Source organism: Struthio camelus, chromosome Z, assembly GCF_040807025.1.
Source record: "Struthio camelus isolate bStrCam1 chromosome Z, bStrCam1.hap1, whole genome shotgun sequence".
Classification (NCBI taxonomy): Eukaryota; Metazoa; Chordata; class Aves; order Struthioniformes; family Struthionidae; genus Struthio; species Struthio camelus.
In genome coordinates, this window is record NC_090982.1 from 13057148 (window position 1) to 13078760 (window position 21613).

Consider the following 21613-nt stretch of genomic DNA (forward strand, 5'->3'; position numbering starts at 1 on the left):
TCTCCTTACACACACTTTATGTCACCGAAATACCAATATGCAGGAAGCTGCTGAGGTTCTGGTTTCGATTTCTGTTTGCTGTAGTTGGAAGTGCAGTTTCTGAGAAAAGGACGGGTTTTTTCTTTCACTGCACTGCAGCTTTACTCACATGCCCCCTGCCTTGCAAATTTCCTTTATGCTCGTCACCATTCACGTGCTGAAAGCTTGCACCTGCCCCAGTCTCTGTTGGCCCGAGGCCTCAAATTGCTCTACGGGCGTGCATCCACTCTCCAATTACTCTACAACACAGGGTGGCTGCAAAGAGCTGCGGGAGCCCCAGGCTTCAGGGAGAGCCTGCAGTTCTGCGGAGGGCACAGAGACCTCCGGTGGCTTCACGGTGCACTGCAAGGAAGCAGCTGGCGACAAAGTCCTACCTGTGGCTTTAGGCCGGATGTGCAGGATGCGCGGCCAGGGAAGGCTGCCTGGGAAAGCAGCAAGCTCACAGAGCTGTGTACGTCTGTCTGTCCCTAACCTCATTCTCAGGAGGAGCTGAACCAGTTTAACCGAAGCCTGCTGATAGTCACTCAACACCAGGCAGACGCTCCGGACAGCAAATCACAGCCCCAATACCAAGTTTGGCACAGCAGTAAGCGCTAGGAAATGGAGTCACGTAATAGAAGGCACAAAAAGGAGCTGTGGTGGCTATAACACTGAAAACACAGATACATTTGGCTGAAAAACAGTGTGACGTTGCTTCAGGCAACACAGTCGCACACTCAAACCTATAGGAATAACGTCTGTGGTTCAGGCAGCTATTTCTGGTACAACTGGGCACCGCAGCAACGCGCTCTCTTCACCCCTCCACATATAAATCTCTTGCAACCCCCACCACGCGCACTGCGCTCCTCATCAGCACACTGTAAGCACCATGGTTTGTCTCTTATTCCAACAGTATAGCTTACAAGATCTGGCAGGCAACTGTGCCCTGCTGTAACACAGTATAATACTAGAATCTCACAGGGAGGTGATAATTAGGTTATAGTCTGCAGGAATACCCTGGTGGGCACATCCATGGCAGCCAGGACTGCTGCAGGGACGTCCTTTATCAGCACCTGCCTTAATAGAGTAAGCTCTCAGGACTTGTCCCTAATAGAGCACTGCAATCACAAACAGCAGAAATTCATAGCGAACCCACTGCTGGGGACATTTCTTCCTTCCTTTTTATTATGGGGAAAAAGGAGAACTCAAAAAAAAAAAAGAAAAAAGAAAAAAATACCCTGTTGTTATTTCACTACATCTGCAAATATAAACTGAAATGAACTTAATTCCTACTCCGCACTAGGTAGATACCTAACATATTTCCAAGCAATATCTCAGCTCACCTTTTCTTCACGATAGCTTTTGTCTTGATGAGCCAATGCAGGCCTTATGTGACAGTATTTTTCAGCCTGATGGACAACTAGATACCACACCTATGGGGTAACAGAAGTGGGGTCAGTATATGCTACGTATCCTCCCACAGCTCAGTCTCACGGAAATCTTGGCGTTCAGTGAAAATCAGAGCTACAAGCATCAGGACTGACCTCTGTTTCTGCCTCCGTGTTGGTTGTAGACCATCAGCAATTACTTCATGTCTATAGGTACTAAACAGCTCAGTGTTGTGCAAGACTTAAACACTTATTTTCAGTAGGACTGACGGAAAGTACCACCCTAAACTACTAAGCCCTTTTGCCTGCTTTTTTAAGGGTAAGCTGCACCTTAGCCCATGAAGCAAAACTACTTTGCCTCAGAGGATTCTTTTCACACTGGCACAAAAGGAACAAAATAGATGAAAGACTTCCTGCCGCTAATGTCCAGGAAAGCTCAGACTAGACTAGTCTCGTCTGAAGTAACGTCCTCGTCCACGGAGGATGGACACTCGAGGCATCCCCATCACCCACAAGGTCCCTCACCCCTCCACACCTGGCCACTTTCGGCTCCATCCCTCACTTTGCGTGTTAGTGCCTTTCAGCCTCCTCGCATCTCTTGGTCCACACGTTATCAGGAAAGTCTTCTCATAAAGTGAGTTTCTGGGAATACATTTCCTGACCACTTAGCAAGTTTTTGCCTCTCATGTGACTCTTCTCTCATTAGGCTTCCCTCTTTCTCCTTTTACCAAACAGGAGATATTTACTAGTAATTTTTGCAATCAATACTCCATTCTCTTTCCATCAGTTACTTGCACACAAAGGAAACAAACAGCTAACAATCTCTAAACCCACGGACACAGTGCGAGTAAAATCTTGTCCCAGTTAAGCAAACGGCAAAACTCCCTCTCGGTTTTGTGTGTTGAGAGATACACCTTTAAGGTCCGGATCAAGAGCTGCATTTGGAGATAGGATTTTTATTTTTCCTAACATTGCTGCTAGTAGATTGAAGTATAACTGGAAATGAACAAATATTCATCTGTAACAGACGACCATTCAAGAAATAGGTCCTAGAAATGCTGCTGTACAGGCTAGCCTAGCCTTTTACTTGTACAAACCATCACACAGACACCTACAACGCTTTGGTAAAGTAAATACAAACTTTTCTAATAAAAACAGGTTTGGATGGCTGTCATTTCTTCTGCAGCTCGTTTTGTTACACTGGAAATTATTCTGCTTAGAAAACAGTCAAGGTTAAAGCAGTCAAACCTACATTATAAGACAGTGCACTGAAGTAAAGGGACACTGGGAAAAAATAAGCCCCCCTACCCCCCACCCAACAAGTTCATCTGTTATCTTTACCTTTCCAAACGAGGAACTTCTGTGACGTCTCCTCTAAAGAGCGTTTCACTTACATCCCTTAAGCCATTGGAGATCCCTTCGCGGCGACTCTTCTTTTCTCCATCAGTGGGAAGCTTAAAGACATCTTGCTGTCCCGAGGTTGAAGTCCTTTCTAAAAACTGGCTGCCTTCCTTCATACGTTGCTGGATCATTGGAGTGAGCGGCATTTCGAAGCTGAAGTAGCTATCAGGCTCTGAGTATAAGGTCTCCAGTGACTCTGCGCTATAGTATAAAGACGCATTGTCCAGAATGTTTTCAAACTGCGAGCTGTACAGATCGGTGGAGACGTCAGAGTGCATCTGTCCAAGGACATCCTCATACCCTCCCATGGCCGATTCTTCCTCCTCCATGATCCTAGAAATTAATCGAAAACAGCTGATTTAAATTTGGGTGTTTAGATTTACACTGTTGAGCAAACCTCAGTAGCTGTGTGAAAGTAGCGGGGTGAGACGCTGCTTTCTCGTTGTACTGTCTCTGTTCACAACTGGCACCACATCTCTCCCTGCTGCGTTACAGTGCTGCAGACACAAAAGGAAACAATATTCGGGGGAAAACAAAAAAAGCCTAGTATTGTCTGGCAGATAACATCAGCTGCTTATGCACAAAGGAGAAAAGCACTCACAATTTCAAAAGATCTCCCCAGCACCATTCCTGCCTGCCATGCAAGAGACTGCTCAGATCAGAAGTTCTGCACTAAACCAAGGTCTCCACTCTGCTGGAGTACAGTCTGCTGGCTCTGCAATCCTGGAGTCAGGGTCTTAGACAAAATGCTGATGTAAAACTCTCCAAAATGCATTAATGCAAGAGGAAGAAAACATACTCATAAACTCAGAGACAGGAGTGCCAAAACTGAAGAGGAATGTTTGGCCTTCTTGTAGATGTACACATAAAAGCTTAAGATCACGATCACTTAGAGTTTTCCTCTCTGTTACAGAAATCAGCAGAGACAATCCAGAAATAAGAGGCTGCCAGGCCAGGATGCTTTAGCAGAGGCTTGAAACAGGCACCGTTCCCTCTAGCTCTTTTCCACAGCCACCTTTTTTGGGACACAATCCCAAGCAGTCTGGCAGTAATATTTTCAAAACTTCTTCCATAACTTCAGGACCTAAGCCATGATAGAAACACAGAGGATTCTAGCCATCCCTTTTTAGGAGGAGATATGGTGCGAATGCACATGTTTATCCTTGCTTTTTTCAAGAAACAAACCAAGATTTTTCTGCTTCTTCCACTTCACCCTCTCTCCGCAGCTCCAGGGACACTTCACTGCTACCGTACTCCAGCCTCTTACCTAAAACCTCATGATCAGGCCCACGTATAACTTGCACACCAAGCCTAGACCTGCTTCAGCATGGCTTCGGGGAGGGCAGCTCTCCGTCCATGTGTGGGTGGCCACAGAGTGGGTAACCATGAGAAGGGCTGCAGCGCGAGATGCAACCCGCTGCTGCGTCCTGCAGATGCCACGCTCTCCGTGTGGCAGTGGCTTATGCAGGAATTGCATAGCGGAAGACCAAGCATGGCCTGTCCTCAAGGTGGGGCGGTGCATCTACTGTTTCAGAGGAGGGGGCGGCTGCAGATCTTGCGGAAGTTGAGGGCACATGGGGTGCGGATGGGACGCAGAGCCAAGTAAAGACTTACCTCCTTGGTTTTTACGCTTGCCCCAGGTGGTGTGACCACTGAAATGAATCTCGGCAGCCTGGTTCCCCCGTCCTGGGAAGTCTTCTAGGTGTTTCAAGACATGTGGCTCGGCACCGATAGCTCAAGCCACTTCCTCCTCCAGGCAGCCTGTTGGGGCTGGACCCCTCCTAGCTCCCAAACACTTAACGCTCACTCACAGCTCCCCCTTGCAGCCGGCCCCACCGGGCTGCACATCTTCCCCTTTTCCTCCTCTCCTCCATCATCTCCTGACGCACTCCTGATCCACCTTGCACGCCCAGCCTCTCTCTCAGAGCCTCCATGGGCCTCACAGCCCACCTACCTCTGTACCTAGGGGCTCACCCCCACCCCTACCCAGTCCACCCTGGGCTGTCCTAGAAATGCTGGATTTGGACGCAGAGAAAAGCAATTTTCAATGGGCTTCCCACCCCCTCCCCTTCCTCCTTGCCTCAAGGAGGAAACAGAAGTCAGATCCAGGCCCAGAGGGTCAGAAATAATGAGTCAGACCTCTCCCAAAATCATGGACTTAAGACTCATAGCGTCCTGAAAACATGATGCACTGGAGACTCCTTCTACTGTTTGTTTTCTCAATTATAAAGAATACACTTTGGTTGCATTTTAAAACTTTCCTTCAAACCAATGGAAGCCAGAAGCTGTCTGCATGTGTTTTTTTTTTTTTAAAGTGAAAGCTGAGATCTGCATGTCTGCACATGACCATAGGACCTGAGGCCTTAAGGAACCATCAAACACGACGAGGTCCTTCATACTGCCAGGAAAGTCATTAGGACCATAAATCTGAGCCGTCCCACACACTAATCACAGTAGGGCTCAACAGATCCCAAGGGACAGAGAGACAAGTTCCCCCTGTGTTGAATTTCAGTTGTTTTTAGCAATACCCACCAGATCAGAACAGGTATGCTTGCTCAGAGCTCATGGATGGGGACCCTTTATCACAGATGTGATTAGAAAAGAAAATTAAGCAAATTAGGACACTTCTTAGTTATTTTAGCAGAGAATATATCACTTCTCTTATCCTCTGATAACGTATGGGACTTGAGCTAAAATTTCTTTGATATCATTTGACCTTGCAGAGCTGCTCGCACTGCTCTTGCACAAACCCTGCCTGAAACCAGAAAATCTAGCAGGACGCATACAGCCAGACCCGCATATTGTATGCACTTAATTATCTACCATGTCTGGATCCTAATTATGCTGTGACTTCTTCATAAGAACTGCACTGTGCAAACAGCAAGAGATGTTGCTCCTTTTCCAAATCTAAGGCTGATTTCAAACTTTGGCAGCATGGCGCAGCTGGAGTTCAGTTTGGATTCACACATCGGCCACCATGACACAGTAAGTGCTCCGTAGTGCTGTCAGCTCCACCGTACTGGTGGGCAACTACTAGTACCCGATAAGAGCAAATCGGCAGCTAGGCACAACCCACTCATCCTTGGGAAGAGAGAAACCCTGCCCCCCTCAGCATCCCCAAAGAGACATCTTACCTGTCCTTGTCTCCCACCACCTCAGTGTCTTCTCCATGTGTCTTATCCTCCTTCACAAAGACTTCATCCTCCCCACTTTCATCAAGCAAAGCCAGAGGAGCAGCTCCAGAGACAGTTCCCGGCCTCAGGTCTTCCCAGACCTCCCTCCAAGCACTCTCCGGTGAGGTGATCAAGCCCGGGGAGACCATAGGTGGTACAGAGTGGCTGGGTATTTTGGGGAAAGCTTTCCTCTCAACGGACACCGTCTCCAATAGCAAATGCTTCTCTCTTTTCTGTTCCTCTGCTTTCTTCAACCATAAAATCTCCACCCCTTGAAATTCTACATGTTTGCTCACAGCTGCCTCTTTTGAGAGCCTCCTCTCAGGACCCATTTGCATTTTGCCTTGAGTGTACGCTGAAAACTCCTCAAAATGCGCCCACCCCTCCACTTTGCTGGCTGCTTCCAGGTTTGTCACAGATGGTCTATGACAGCTTGTCTCCTGCGCTGTGTGGACCTCCTCAGTTTTATTACTTATGGCTTGCAAGGACTCTGACTGCTTTTCTCCAGTCAATATTGCAGCCAGATCTTTTTCTATGATCAAATACATTTTTTCCTCAGCTGTTCCTTCAGATGGAAGAGACATGTCTGAGGGTTTTTCTTGGCCTGCTGGAACTGGCTCTCTGGCTGTCTGCACATTTTGGCTGCCAGTAATCCTCTCTTTTTCCATTTGTGTCTCTGAATCCAGAGAAGTATTTGCTTTCTCTTGCACCTTTGTTGCTTCCGGCCATCCAGAGATTTTCACAGTCTCTGGAAGGTTACCCTCAGGTTGTAAACCCTCTTCTGCAGCATGCAGCTGCAATGCCTCAGCGTGAGTTCCTGAACCATCTGCTGAATGAGTGCGCTCAGGAAGCGGCCGGCAAGGTACCTGGTCACTGTCCCATCGCTCAGGGCTGCACACTACAGGCCCTGCTTGACCCTCAGACGAACTCCTCATTGTGTCTCCACTTGGCTCTATTGTACCATATTCTGGAAATTCATTGATGACGGTATGCGGGAGCAAAGTACTACTTCCGTGGCCGCTACCTGCAAAAAAAAGAGAGCGTGGATTTATCCTCTGCGTACATAAGTAAACAGTCTGACCTCCCCTCCCCGCAGTCGAGTAACAGCGTAACCGCAGTCCCCCCTGCAAGGAAAATACTGGTCTGTTTAACTCACTTCTGCCCGCTCTCACACTGCAGTTATCCAGAATTGGTCCCTTCACAAAGGGGTTTTTGGGCAGCCTGCTTTAGAAGTTTGCCTTGCAAAGGAAGGAATGCCAAAAATGCCTGCTACACTTCAAAAAGGGTCCCGATGGCCTATGAATACTCTTAGGCCACATGCCAGATGCAAAGGCTGAAGAAAGCAGATATTCACAGGTTTAACATCCATCCATAGCATTTCATACATACTGGTTTTATTTTTAAAGGATTTTTAAGTCATTTCCATTTATCAAGATGAAGCACAGGGAAGATGATAACCAGTCACATCCCCTATATTCTACAGCCGTGACAGAACCAATTAGCTAAATTATAAGGCAATTAATGGGCAATTTAACTTTCTGCCAGTACCACCATCTTCCTCTAACAACTCCGGTAATTGAAGGTCACGTTGCAGTGATGCGCACACAGTCAGTAGTCCACGTTTCCTAATCAAAAAATAAAATCACTGCTGCCCAAAAAGCTTGTTCCCCCTCCCATCAGGTGCTGTTTTTCAAACTGCTACCAATAAAGTGGGGGAGAAAGCTGACCGTCCTATTGTCAAAAGAGCTGAGCACCCAGTGGCTCCCATTGTTCTTGGGTAACACAGAATCAGTTGTTTTCAGAGGGACCTCATGGATGATACAGTGACCAGTATTTGGCCACTTATGTAATGGCCCAAGGAGGAACTGAGCTTTTGGAAAAAGGAGCAACAGCTGTGTTTGCTGCACACTTCTGGAAAAATCTAGCCTGGAGTATAAATGGCCTTAAACAAAGCAAAAGGGGCTGGATCCAAACACCCACTCGGAGAAGTGTCTGAGAGCGAGCTCCAGAGCTAGACTCCAGCTCGCGTTTTGGAAGCATGGCCCTGCTTGGGGTACAGCTCTGGATGCTATTTTGCAAATAGATTCCTATTTTCCCTCTGCACTCTCTGGACACAAGCCATTTCTGAGAAGGGCGCCACGTAGCTGTGGTTAACGATAGGCTGAGTTCAAGGTAAGAGGGAGGTTAATGTAACACCAGTTCAGCACTCATGCAGCGACATATCTGCCAGTGATTTGGAAAGACATGGAGTAGCAGCTCATACCTGCCTACTAGCTATCCAGCAGCTCTGTCCACAGCGGGTAGATACTGCAGGCTATGCGTCTGCGCAGGACCAAACCGACAGCCTGGGAACTAGCCTAACTGCAGTCTCTTCCCCCGTAGGTTCCCCAGAATCTCAGTTCTGTTGATGTAACTGCTCCAAAATAAAAGTTCCCTGGGTCAGTTTTCCCTGCAGGGCTCAGATCCTGCTGAGGACAGTATCTGGACAAAAGAGTGACCTGTGCTCTACTGCTAGAGTCAGGCAGCCTCAGATTACAGAAGCAGGTCTCACGGGGCAGTCAGGGGCAGTGATGCCCCATCCACACAGCCTACCTTCATCGCAGGGTTTCAAATACACAGGGTTGGATAATGCTGGATCCAGGCCGACCTCGCCACATGACCACGGCCACTACTTTCTCTGTGTGTCTGGGAGCTGCAGATAAACTGCACCTTCGGCACACAATTTCATCTGCACAGCCAGGCAGCACTTCATGCACCCCAAAACCACGTGCTTCGCGGAGCAGGCACCCAATCATCTCCTACAGCTGCTGGATGCTCTTCCATCAGGATGCACTCACAGCACCCACGCTGCAGGCACATGCACTCCCAAGCGTCCTGTGCAGGCAGACGAGGCTGTGTGCTGGCCGTGGCCTTACGGCTGCACAAGCAGCACCAGCTACGGGCACCAGCTCAGCCCATTGCGTGGGCCCGTTTTGCAGCTTGCCGCTCCCGCAGCACACATCTGCAGAGGGATTTTTAACACAGAAGAAATGTCAGTATTCACCGCCTCACTAGAGTTGTTGTCATAAACCTTTCTCCGTAGACCCAGCTCCTCCTACAGCGACTCTCCCCTTGCAAACCTGCAATGGGGGTGCCCCAGCTGGGACATATCATCCCCAGCAGCCCTGAGCCCAGCTGCACCCCGAATCAGGCATGGAGCAGCACCTGCCAGCAGAGTGTGCAGGGACCCTGTATCTCCTGCTGACCCATGCACCTGGCATCTTTGGGCGCTGCCCGGCACGTCGCCCCCAACAAAGCCCTCCTTGCTGGGCCGGGACGCAGCCCACATGTGCTGGAGGCCGAGCCCCCGACAACACGCCACGCACAGACCCGGCCAAGCAGCAAGGCAAGATCTTCCCCGCTAAACGTTATCTTATCTCCCTGAACCGACATCAGGGAGACAGAAGTGGCCGTCCTTCTGGCAGCGAAACGCTGAACACACCGCTGAGCATCTCTACGGATCACAGAAGGCTGCCGCTCAGAACAGCAGTAAACCATCCAGAGCAAATATCTGATTTAGCTCTCGCCATTAACTTCTTCTCTAACCTACTGCCATGCAAACTTCACCCTATGTCAAGTCTGGTACACTCAAGAAGTTATATACATATAAAACAGACATATACACAGGCGCATAGAGACATATGGAAGGTGAGACCTCTGCAAAGCTGTAAGAGCTCCAACTGGGCAAGAGAAAAATACTTTCGCATAGAAATGCAAGGCCTTTTTTTACAGTAAGACCACAGTAACATTGCTCTGGAAAGATTTCCATTGCTGCAGTATGTAAATACAAGTAAATAGGATTCTCATCTTTACCAGAATCCTGGAGAAAAAGTGCCTAATTCGGTGCCCCATAAAAAAAGATTCTTGATGTGGCATCAAAGCAACAGCCTGTCCTGGTTAGGCTACGTAACACCACACACAGTACCGCTGAGCTCTCCATTCCTTGCAGCAAAACGCCACCAGTTGCCACCTGCTCCTGAAAGGTGCAAAGCCAGCCCAGATGGAGCTCGGCGCCTCATTCCAGGTGCACAGTTTGGAGGAGCTGGAGCTCTTTAAGGGAAACTCCTCCCTTATTCCCATCCACCACCACAGCATCATGTCTTGCTGCAGCTACTGGCATATCCTGTCCAGCCCCATCCCCCAATATGACTGCATTACAAACAAGGCTAGAAAGGCAACAACAAAATTTAAGGACTCCACTGAAGATGAGCAGGGAAAAAAAACACCCACCACCAAACAAACAATGAAAGGACACACACTCTCAGGTAACATCAATTTCTACTTTGCATTGAAGGTGGCTTCTTTCAACAAAGCAAAAATTAAAAGGAGAGAGAAAAAGCTAAAATAGCAAGGGGGCGAATGGCTAGAAAACTGAGACAGGGCAAATATAACATAAAAGCAGCTGGCAGCTTTTCTGATGACTAGAGGATGACAGAATTCATGACTTAAATCAGCACTGGCATAGATAATGATATTTCATAGGTAAATAACCATTGCATTTCAATCAAGCTTGCCTACAGCATAATAAAAGGAAATTCTAGGAAGCAAAACACAAGTTACAAGCATAGACAGACATTTTTTTTACAGTTACATTTTATAAAAAGAATGGTGTGAGTGTCTCTCTAGTCTATACAGTATATATATATTAGCTAGCTAGAGAAATTATAGAGATATTTGCTTGAACAGTCTCCTTACTCACAGAGGTTACTGTAGCTCCAGCAGTTACCCATTGGTCAAAGAAATGAAATGCACAGATCATCAGTTTATCTATAACGATACCAGCTAATTCAATTGCTGCTGTTCTAGTCAACTGGAATCAAAATAGTTTCAAATTTCCTGGCCGCTGCTGCCCTGCACTGCACACAATGATGTAAATGGAAGCTTTCTGACTATTATGAAACTGATGGGGGAACTGCAGTCTCATTTGGTCTATCGCAGAAGCTAAGGAGTCCACCTTGGCAGCTTACAGGGGGGAAAAAAATTCCTCCAGCAAGACTGCCTGATGATATGCCAGGGAGATGTTTATGCTCCACAGCCATTTACTACTATACCTGGGTTCAAAAACAAATAAAAGAGCACAGTGGCAATCCTAACCTTGGTACATTCATTTCAGAGCAAAAGGTGCCTGACGGTATTTTAACATTTCTGAGCCGGAAGATTTCACAAAAGGGCACAGTCATCTTGCAGTTTATTTCTCCACAGCTCTTTGCACTGATCACAAATAGCACGTGGGTGAGGTTGCATGCAGAATCATACCAATTATATTTTCTTGTTATGCTCATTTCTTGTTTTTATTTTAAAAAGGCAAATATAAGCAATAAAACAATATATCTGTAAAAGGAAATCGTGTCTAGATGACAAAAATTAAGGAACAAATCACAGGATCTGTGGAATTTTATCATTAATGCACCCTTCCAAAGACGTGGAAGCACACATCTCTCTTCATCTTGAAGTTCCTTGATTATCAACTTCTAGGCTAACAAAAACTATTCAGATTTATAAAACGGTGCCTGCTCAGGCTGAAATGGAGCGGCCTCCGCCTACGAGCGAGTGGGGATGCTGCACCGTCGCTGGCAGCCTTGTGCTGCAGCCCGTTTTCCAAATGATGTAATTCCCCACGCTGTGATAGGTCCTGGCTTGCAGAGGCCCTTCGTTCGCCAAAGCTGTGGGATTAGCATAAGCGTAGCACCATTCTGTCGTAGCCGGCCTGCAAACGTCTGCATGCTGCTGCGCTGACTGGGCGCCCGAGACGCTGCAGCTTGCAGCGGCTCGAGGCTTTGAGGCTGTTTGCTCGCCACGGAAGTTGCTGCCCGGGTCTCACCTGCCCGTCCACAGCAGTACGCAAGGTTGCATGGGCATTATGCAAAAACTTGGCAGAAATGGGGAAGCTGGTCCAAGGGGTAGAGGATGGAGCAGGGATAAGAGGTAAAGGAGGTTTCTTTAGGAAATGAGCACCAGTCAGATGCCTCTACTCATGTCAATTCTTGTCACAGAGACAGAAAGCATGCGGGAAAGGTGATGGAGAGCTGGAGATATGAACAGCCAGCACAGCGCAAGCGACGGCGTAAGTTGGGACACCTCAGCCTGGGGAAGCGACAGCAGAAGGGGCTGCTCTGGGAGCCAGCAGCATCGTGGAGAAGGTGAATCAGGAGCAGTCGTCGCGCCAGCGGCGGGAAGTTCAGAGCAACGAGGTGCCCTGCACGCTCAGTGCAGCCACGCCGCACCGCACACAGCAGCCGAGCGTGTTACGGCTGGAAATTTCCATTCACTCAAAAATCACAACGATCCGTTCAGGGGAAAAAAAAGTCCCGTTAAGTGCCAGTAAGTGCCATTTTACACCGCGTTGCTCAGGAAATCCATAGCCCGCAGGTTACTACAAACTGGAAGAGGTTTTCAGAGGAGTATTGCTTTACACTGCTCTTATATTGTTCCCTAGTATCAGCTTTTGGCAACCAGCTGCTATGTTAGCTGGATCTTTAGTCTGCTGCAGGACAGCCATTCTCGTGTTAGGTAAATTTATCACGACTCTCTCCACTAGTTACGTCAGGTGATTATATGACATATTCAGTTGTCACTGCTAGAAAAAGAGAGAGAGAGGAAAGTGCCGAGATTAAGAACGTGATTTCTATCAGTTCAAACAGCAATGATTAAAACCTGCATGTCACATCCCTGTATATGCGTGTGTGCACATGTGTGCATGTTGTTGTTTGTTTGTTGTTTGTTTTTACAATTGCAAATCTCTGTTTCATGATATCTGGTTCTACATAGAATGCCTTAGGTGAATAATGCTGTGACTGAACCGCAAATTTCTTTCATACATTTTAAGTATTTCCACTGAGAACTGGAGTTGGAGGCCTCTGGTATAACTCAAACCAATTCAAACTGGAAATCCTCCACTGAGCGCCTCCTTCTTTCTCCAAGCCGTAGGAAAGATGGCACCTTGCCGCAACTGCTCAGAGGCCCAGGGTGAACTCAGAACAGGACAGAGTCCAAAACTAACATACAGCACGTGCTGGGAGAATTTAGTCTGAGAGATTATCCACTACAAATTGCTATATTGGCCACAGATGGTCAGTGAGATAGCTCAGTCCCAAGAGTCATAACACTGGAAAGCAAAAGAGTAGAGTGGAACAGCTGCTAACATGAACGGGAATAGGAGGGAATAGAAAGAAAGAAAAAAAAAAAAAAAGGGCTGATTATCCCAGTGTGAAAAGCATGGGTGGTTCTCAGTACATATGTTATGTACTTTTTTTTTCTTTCTTAAAGCCCCACCTCCTCCAGTCAAGTGTCTGTGATCTGTGATTTTGAAAAGTTGGAAAACCTAGGACTTAAACCCAAAATTCAAAAGGCAGATCCAAAAGGCATCTGAAATTACTGTTTTTCCACTGCTCTGATTTGTAAAGGAAGCTAACTGGTGATTTTATACATGTAGATAGACTTAATGATATCAGTAATTAAAACAACCCCCTAAGAACCTTCAGCTGAAAGAGCAAACTCTTGGAGCACTAACAGCTCGCAGCCGCTGTGACACTTGCCGCATCTACAAAGGACTGTATAACCTATTTGAATCCACTAATACTTATGTTACTTATTTTAAATATGACATGTTAAAGAATCTTTCAAAACCCTTTTACAAGTCCTTTTAAAAGAAAGATCTCTCCAGTTAAAAAAAAAAAAGTCTCTCCAGACTTTGCGCTAGCAACAACAGCATAAAAGAAACACAGTCCTGCACAGAGATATGAGACGCCAGTCTGGATCTTCGCAGCAGCCACTGAGGAAAGTAGACCCAACAGCAGAAAAGGATGTTCTTCAGTACATTTCAAGACTTGGGGCCAACTTGCCAGGTTAGGCGAATGCTTGTTAACTAGTTCTCAAAGCTTCCCAGGAGCTGGATACTGAGTTACTCTTAGTTACTCAGCTAAAATAAAAAGAGGACGTAGAAGGGCTGTGCGTATCACAGGATCTGAACATTTGCTGCTAACGGTGCCGACGGATATTGCACAGGAACTTTTTGGCAGGCTAGCACGGTGAATGAGAGTCTCAGGAAGCTGAGCAGTGTTAAATAAAAAATGCAGGGATAAAAGAGTAAAAGGCACTTGTTAAAGCGCTGAACAGTGAATGGGAAAAACCTTTTCTGTACTCTGTTAAATTTTTTCAGTGTGGTACCAGGGCATAATTTCACCTGCCCATAAAATTTTAATTAAGCCCCCTTCTACACATTCATTATCGGGCCATCACTAGCAGCAGGATAATATGCTGCTTTTCCTTCTGAAAGCTTTAGAGACAAATCAAAGCTGCAATATGCTTGTGTGTGTGTGTGCTGCCTATCTATCTTCTTTATCTCAGAAGCTGAAGGTGCTGAAGGAAAGGAAAAGAGAGGAGCCCATGACGAAGACAAGTGGAAATGTCCTTGTACCAGGCACACATGCCTGGTCAAGTCAGTTGTCTGAGCCCCTCTCCTTTTGTGCCCACTGACCCGAATTCTTAGTTTTCTGTCTGCCCAACAGGAAGGGCCCGAGGGCCTCCTAGAAAATATTTCTTAAGTGCTGCCAACTTCAGCTGAGTTCAGTCTGCACCGCATTTGCTCAGAGCATCTGCGCAAGGCCAGACACCACGGCCCAGCTGCCTGCATCACCAGGTCCCCAAATATGTGCGCACTCTCTTGTGTCAGGGTGGCCCTCAGCTTCTGCCGACGGCCCACAAATGGGAAATACTTGCTGTCCTCAATTTCACGTTTCCTAACTTCCGTGGTGCTTAATTCTGCACCTTTACAAAACAACAAGAAGCAGCCTATTTTTCACCCATTATTTCTGCTAAGCCCTTGGCCTTCAAACAGCTTAGTTGTTGACAGAGTCAAGGATGTGGTAATCTCCTCCCAGCAGCTGTAGGTTACGATAACTTGAACCATCCAGCTTTCAAGTGCAGGTCGCGAGATGCCCAATTTCCTCCTGCACAGCACTGGACTTTATATAATAATGCCTCATGCCCTTTCAGTTTTTCTTTCAAAGGGCCTGGAAACCAAGACATCCATCAGAGCACACCGGACAGCTCCAGAGCTTGCCCCAGAATCACGCAGCGCTGGGTAGCGGGACACAGAAATTCAAAGGCAGAGACAGCAACACATCTCCACCTTCTGTAGTCAAGATTCAGAGCGCAGTGCAAGCTGTCCTTTTTTTGTGGGCACAGTCAGGTGTGCTCTTCCGACTACAGTTTGAGCGCTTTAAGCATTAGGTGTTCCTCAGAGCATTCCGGCACTAGTTTAAAATCACCTGTTTTAGACGGCAAGGAAATGAAAGAGGAGCATTCAATGCGGTCAGTTAACATGACAGCCAGAGAGGCAATTGCTTTTTGAACTACTCAAACTCAACTGGAAAAGTACATTTGATTACAGCACCTGTCTTCTGCCCCACATGGGAGGATGTTCATTTCTCTTACTTAAGACACACATTTAAAAAGATACCTCTTACTACTCTCCGTATGTTCTTCAGCCTTTCCCATTCTCTTTGCATCATTACCAACCAGAGGAGGCAAACATCAGTGATTACTATGAGAAAATGTAATGATTCCAGACTAACATTTCAACACTCCTGCTGCTCTTCAGTATGTCAGAAATTGCAATGGGACACCAGCAACAATAAAAAATCTGATTGATTCAAATACAATAAAAGAATGGAATATTAATTTTTTCTGGGGGCATCACAGGTTTTAGCTTTTCAGATTTGAATCGTACATGCGTTCCCATTTAACTGTTGCAGGATATAATCTTAAATACACACTCTACGTACAGGCTCCCTCCCCTCTAATTAAGCAACATGAGCCTAAAAATCAGGCAATCTTTTAACCCTTAGGAAATTCAGTTTTGAGACTTTTCAAGAAAGGAAGGCTACAGAGGAAAAATGCAAGACCAGGGAGCCCAGATTTCCTGGACTACCTGGAGGTGGAAAGACAAAGAGATGAAAATACGACACTGGGCGCTCTATCAAAATGGAAAGTGAGCACGGTTAAAGCACTGGAAAAGACTTCAGCTGGCAGTCTGGGCTAGTCTGAGAACTGTGCAACTTTTGAGGTAATTTGGTCTATAGAAAATTTTCCAAGTGAAGATTAGGAAGGTGCAACCTTCATGCAATGCATAGAGGTGGATATGCAAGACCGGATTCAGGAAATGATGCAGAGAACAAAAGCAAGGCAGGAAAGCAAAGGACAACCTAGAAAGTCAGTGATGATCATTTTACATAAAGTAACTGGAGTTAATTTGCTTACAGATATTTAAATATAGGATCATAAAAGTGCTGTTCTTGCACCAAAAAACAGCTATTGTGTGCTTCCTTAGCTCTTGGCATGAGTTAAAAGAAATTCTACAGCAAACACAATCATTTCCATGGTTCAGGTCCAGGAATGCGTGTGTTGCATGGATTAAAGTATGTATTGCACACTCTTCCATGTGTCAGCTTTGGCAGTGTTTGACCCATCAGGAAGGTGATGTGGCACAGACTACCAGGAGAAACTAGACTTTTTTTTTCCTAGCGGTTTTTTGCTAAGGTTGAGCTAGCTAAGACAGATGAGCACAAGAACTAGCATGAGACAGTCAGAGGGAGCACGCAGCTGGGACCATCCCTTTTGGCAGAAGTGAGCTATTAAATGAGCTCGGTTGCCTCATGACGCCTCACTGTACACAAAATAGTGAGTGACAGGCTTTCCAAAAAGCTATTGGTTTCTCCAGGAATTCAAAAACAATTTTCTTCCAGCAGCAGTTGGGAAAGACCAGATTTACATAGCAACCCAGAGACTATTTGTTTTTTTTTTTTTTTGGAAAAAGATGAGATTAAACCCTGCGTTACACAGAAAAGGTGAAAGCTTTCCCATCGCAGAAGCATCAGGCAAAACGCTGGCCGTGAATCTCAACAAGATATTTTCTTAACATCTGTCTTGGATTTCTTTTCTAATCTAACAGGATTTAAGGAGTTCTTGACTTTTATGTTTGTTTAAGCAACCATTTTGTAGGGTTTCCCTCTGTTCCCCCAAGTCCTTAGGAAGCATTTTTTAGATTGACTCATTTTGCCAAGACTTTTTTTTTCGGTATTTAAATGTATTAACTACAAAGTCATAAAACAGTGCTACCCTGTAGCCTGCCCAAGTCTAAGAGATAAGACTGTTCAACGGGGATCACTGTTTCCATGGCCATTTCCAGAGGAGGGTGTATTTCCAGAGCTATATAAACAAGCGCCCTTTATGTTACAAGGCTCAGAAGATGACTTGTACAACCCAGCTTAGTTCAGTTTTTTAAAAATATTTTCTTTTGCTGGAAGGCAGAAGGCTGGGATCGCACCCAGGAATGCAGGCCAGCTGTGCGCTCACACGTGGTGGTGTGGCAGCACGGCTCAGCGAAGCCCAGGGTACAGAGCAGCCCGAGGAACGGGGCCCTGCAGGCAGACACGTGGCTAGCTGTCCTCTCTGCAGGGGCCTGGCTGCTTTTGGGCTCCCTGGGGCCTGGTCCTACTTCTGTGAATACATCTGCCTCCCCACAGCAGAAGGACAAGAGATAGCAGTATCTTTTTCTGTTGAAGGAGAGAAAGGCAAGAAGCCAGGCAGGAACTGCAGACTAAAGACATGAGCACCAGAGCCACCAGGGATCACAAAATATCTCAAATAAAAATAAAGCATTACAACAGACTGAGTGCAGCAGAGGGGAGGAATGAGGAGGAATTACTTATTTTTAATACAACAAACTTATTACCGTGTACATGTGAACCTTATCAGTGAAACACCTCTTCTACACGCCTATAACTTGATTTTTTTTGTCTCCTCTCATTCATGAAAATGACCACCATTTCAAAACTGGAAGGTAAAAATCAGCACCACTGCTTATTAACCAAGTCTGCTGCCTCCCAGAGGAAGATCTAGGCAAGCGGAGCTGTTTGCCACAATTGTCCCCAATTACTGCTCCTTCTTTGTGAAGTTACTTGTCAGGTGCAAGTGTTTCACTGCCCAGTTAAAAAATGAATGCTCTCAACAGCATCCAGGAAGGCTTCAGCAATACGGCTGTGTCTGAAAGAGAAAGGATGAATTCGGAGGCAGAAGTGATTAAGCCATTTAGCAGCTTAAGTGTTGTGTTCTCACTTTCTGAGGCCAGCCAAGGCCTAGGTGAAATCTGCTTTGGGTTAGATAAATTAAAGCCCAGCTTTACAGCCCACAGTGACAAGCTGTTACCTTTACTAAGTTTAAATACCAGTGCGTCCCCTTGCCCTGCCCTTGTCACTCGTTTGCTTGAAACTGTTCATACTTTGATCTGTGAAAAGCATGCCTTCTTTCTTTTAAAGGCAATGTCAGAAATTAACAGGTTTGTTTGGATGTTTCTCCCCCTCTAATACTGAGAAGGACAGAGAACCCTTCAGACAGAGCTGCTTCCCCCAAAGCAGTCTCTGTCCCCCCAGACACATGTTATGATATATTTGACATATGTCAGTTCAAAGGAAACCAGGAGTTGCACAGGGTTTGTGCTGCTGTACCTCATCATCACTCGTCTCAAGTTGGTAAGCAGTTCAGATGTGCTTATATGAAGAAAACAAGTAGACGTGACAGCACCACCCTGGTTTATCCATGTGGGTCAAACATCTTCCTAAAGGAGGAGGATGCGTTTGTTTTGTGTTAACAAAAAAACAGTTTGGGTAGGTGCAATGTCGTGGAGCAGGGAACCTGACTGAGTTTTGGGCAGGGGGAAAAATGTGCCTTGGTATTTTTATCCACAGGAGGCAAAACACCCAGCAGGAGCAGTACAATTCGGCAGGCCATCGCTGTGTCAGAGCGGGGACATGGGACGGGGTAACCCCTCCAGTCCCTCCTGCATCTAAATGTCTGTGGCTCTGGACGAAGGGACGGGCTGACCTGTTGCAAGGCAAGGGATCCTTTCTGAGGCGCTTCCTGGTACTTAACCGCAATCTTTAAGTCCTGCGGACACAATGGTATAGAAAAAGCACCTTTGCAGCAGATATATTTAATGAAGATGCAGTTTTTAGGTACAATTAGCAAATGTGGTATGTTAAGCCCTGTTACATATGGGAAGCTCTCCCTTGAAACCACTCCCGTAATTGCTAGCCCTTAATGGTAGTTTCTGATTAATAATGCGACAGAAGGAGCCTCAGAAACTAGGCAAGAAGCGATAGAGAAAAAATATGGAAAAGCAGGCATGTAAGACAAGAGATAATGGCTTACACTTTGCTGCCCTTTATTTCAACACTCAGTACTCACGCAGCTCAGAATACCCATCACATCTGATAATTGTTTTGGTTAGCTGAAACAATGGATTGACTTGGATTTATTGGACACAGCACACTTTATTTAATGCAAATCTCCGGAGATGTACTAATGCCTGCTGACAGCGCTCTCACATTGTGTTTCTCCAAACAAGAAATGAGGTCATCGTGATTCATGAAAAATGTGATACGCATTTGGTGGCAATTTGCAAGATTTTTTAAAAATTCCTAAGCAAGGAGATTTATGGGGTTTTGTTGTTTCCCCCAGTCCGCAATTACGATTTCCCAAGTGGAAGGCCTATCTTTAGAAAATCCTAGGAGAACCTGTTTGTTTACTTTCTAGACTTCAGTTCTGCTCTGTTTTTTCTTTTCCCTTTTTTCATGACTGAAGTGGAAGAGCCTACGCAGCTGGTTTCTGTTCAAAGTGCTGCCCTTCTCTGGCAAGAAGGGGATCTTCTTTAATTAAAAGTGACATCCTAGAAAGTTTACAATTAGAAAAGATCAAGGTGCAAAGAGAGCAGCCTGAGGAAATAGGTTTTTTGGTTTCTAAAGAAGGCAGGGATTGCTGGTAATTACAACAAGGCAAAAGAAATAGGTATAGTAACTACGTTTCATTTCTTCTAAGGTCAGGCTGGGAAAAGGTAGAAAACACCATCTGTTTACAAGAAAAGCATAAAAACAAGACTGATCCCTGGGCGCAGCATTTGATCCTGCATCTGGGTTCCTCGTTACTAAATACAGATGAGGGAACAGTCCGAGTACCACCTGGAGTATCTAAATTAAAATGTTGTATCTCTCTAGCTGTAGGTATAGCAGCTTGCTGAAGACCAAGGGCATTCCTAGAAGGACTACCAGGCAGAACTGGCTGTGTTTAGGCATATGCAATTGCAGAAATGACGCAGCTGCAGAGAACTGCTCAGATTCCTGGTACCAAACCCTCGCCGGCATGCTAGGTGGAGATGTAAGACAAGGAACAGCTATCATTTCTATAGCCAAAACAGCAGGCCAGGCTCTCCTCTAGGCCAGGGCACCTTTGCTCTACTGCCTCCTCTGTGCACCCAGGAAGGGTAGCTTAGCAGCAAGACCAGGCTCTTGTGGGGTCATGAAGAAGGAGCTTTGATAACTCTTTCCTTGAGTGGCTTAGGAAATTTTTAATATCTTAATACAATAATAGTAAATAGCACTTACCCATTTCTGAAGGCTTCTCTTCTTCCGAGCCAAATAAAAAATCGTATTTGGCCTTGGCAACAGTGTGGGAGTGGGCCAATACATCGTTATCCCAGACAAGTGCTTCTGTCTGTAGAGTCAAAATAAACAAAGCTTATCTATCTTTCAGTGAAATAGCAGTAGCATGAACATGAAATCCACTCAAGTGTGCTGTCAGGTAGGATTTTCAGAGTGCTCTCTGTTCATTTAGCTGTATTTCCACCCAGGTCAACCACAGCAGATGTGAGCCAACACTGAGCACTTTCAAAGCAGCTTGTCGTTATGTCTTCAAACACGAGCATTTCAGAGTCGAGCAGCGATGCTGGACCACCCAACCCCTCGTGTCTTTAGCAAGTTTATCCATGACAAGGCCAGCTGGGCCTAGGTAACCAAATCAGTAATATCACATAAGGTTGCAAGTGCCTCTGCAATAGTAACCAAAACACCAAATTTGAGTAGAGATGTCGCGAAACTGAGATTAACAGGAAGAGCATAAATAAGGGGCAGGTTGTTTCGTTGGGAGGAGTCTGGTGCAGGGAGAGGGAGGGGCAAGGGCTGCAACAAGGAAGGCCAAGAAATGGCGAAAAGGGATAGTACGGTATGCAAATATGTGACCAGTGCTGTCTGAGGGTACCTGTTGGGCAGCCCATGCCTGACCACTGCTGCTACATCACAGCAATAAACCTACCCTGTTTTTCTGACCACCTGCACAGATGGACAGGCCAAGCATCCCCATGTCACCATGTCGGCACCAAAGCCAGTCGCGGTGGCATCAACACCTACCCACCACTTCCAACTGTGACAGTAGGAAGCAGCTTGAAACAAAAAGTTCCAGTTTCTTGGAAGAGAGAAAGGCTGCATGACTAACATTAAAATTAGCTTTCTGAACAGGTGGCGGCAAACCAATTCTCCAAGAAAAAGTACACACCGCTAACAAACTGTAGCGCAGACACTGCCTGTAATAGGTATCAGACGTTAAGTTTCTTCCCAGCTGGGCAAGATAGTGCCTACAGTTTTTCTGTGTGAAGTGACAGATGAAATAAATCATTAACTCTATAAATTCTTCAGTGACCTTGTATTCATATCTAATGTCTGGAGCAGCCAATTGTTACAGCATGTCAAGTCATTTCATGGATCG

General features: G+C 46.1%; 1 protein-coding gene and 1 long non-coding RNA gene across 7 annotated transcripts in view; one reads left to right on the forward strand and one right to left on the reverse strand.

The window, feature by feature from the left end:
* The window catches only part of PSD3 (pleckstrin and Sec7 domain containing 3), a 116055-nt gene that overhangs the window by 82320 nt on the left and 12122 nt on the right, over positions 1–21613 (reverse strand). For 3 of the 5 annotated variants that reach the window (XM_009687556.2, XM_068926708.1, XM_009687559.2), the window contains 3 exons: positions 20458–20566; positions 5942–7004; positions 2748–3140 (listed from right to left, as the gene is read on the reverse strand). In XM_009687556.2, the coding sequence (XP_009685851.2) occupies positions 2748–3140; positions 5942–7004; positions 20458–20566 (1565 nt within the window). Of the gene's footprint in view, positions 1–2747; positions 3141–5941; positions 7005–8572; positions 8767–10718; positions 12014–20457; positions 20567–21613 lie in introns of those variants that run through there. The other 2 variants (XM_009687557.2, XM_068926709.1) reach the window with 2 other exon arrangements.
* On the forward strand, positions 10118–15673 carry LOC138064402 (uncharacterized). 2 transcript variants are annotated; one of them, XR_011137645.1, is made up of 3 exons: positions 10126–10284; positions 12013–12340; positions 15014–15673. It is a non-coding gene; the product is annotated as an uncharacterized lncRNA (long non-coding RNA). The 2 variants fall into 2 exon arrangements; XR_011137644.1 differs by lacking the exon at positions 15014–15673 and having other exon boundaries at positions 10118–10284; positions 12013–13305.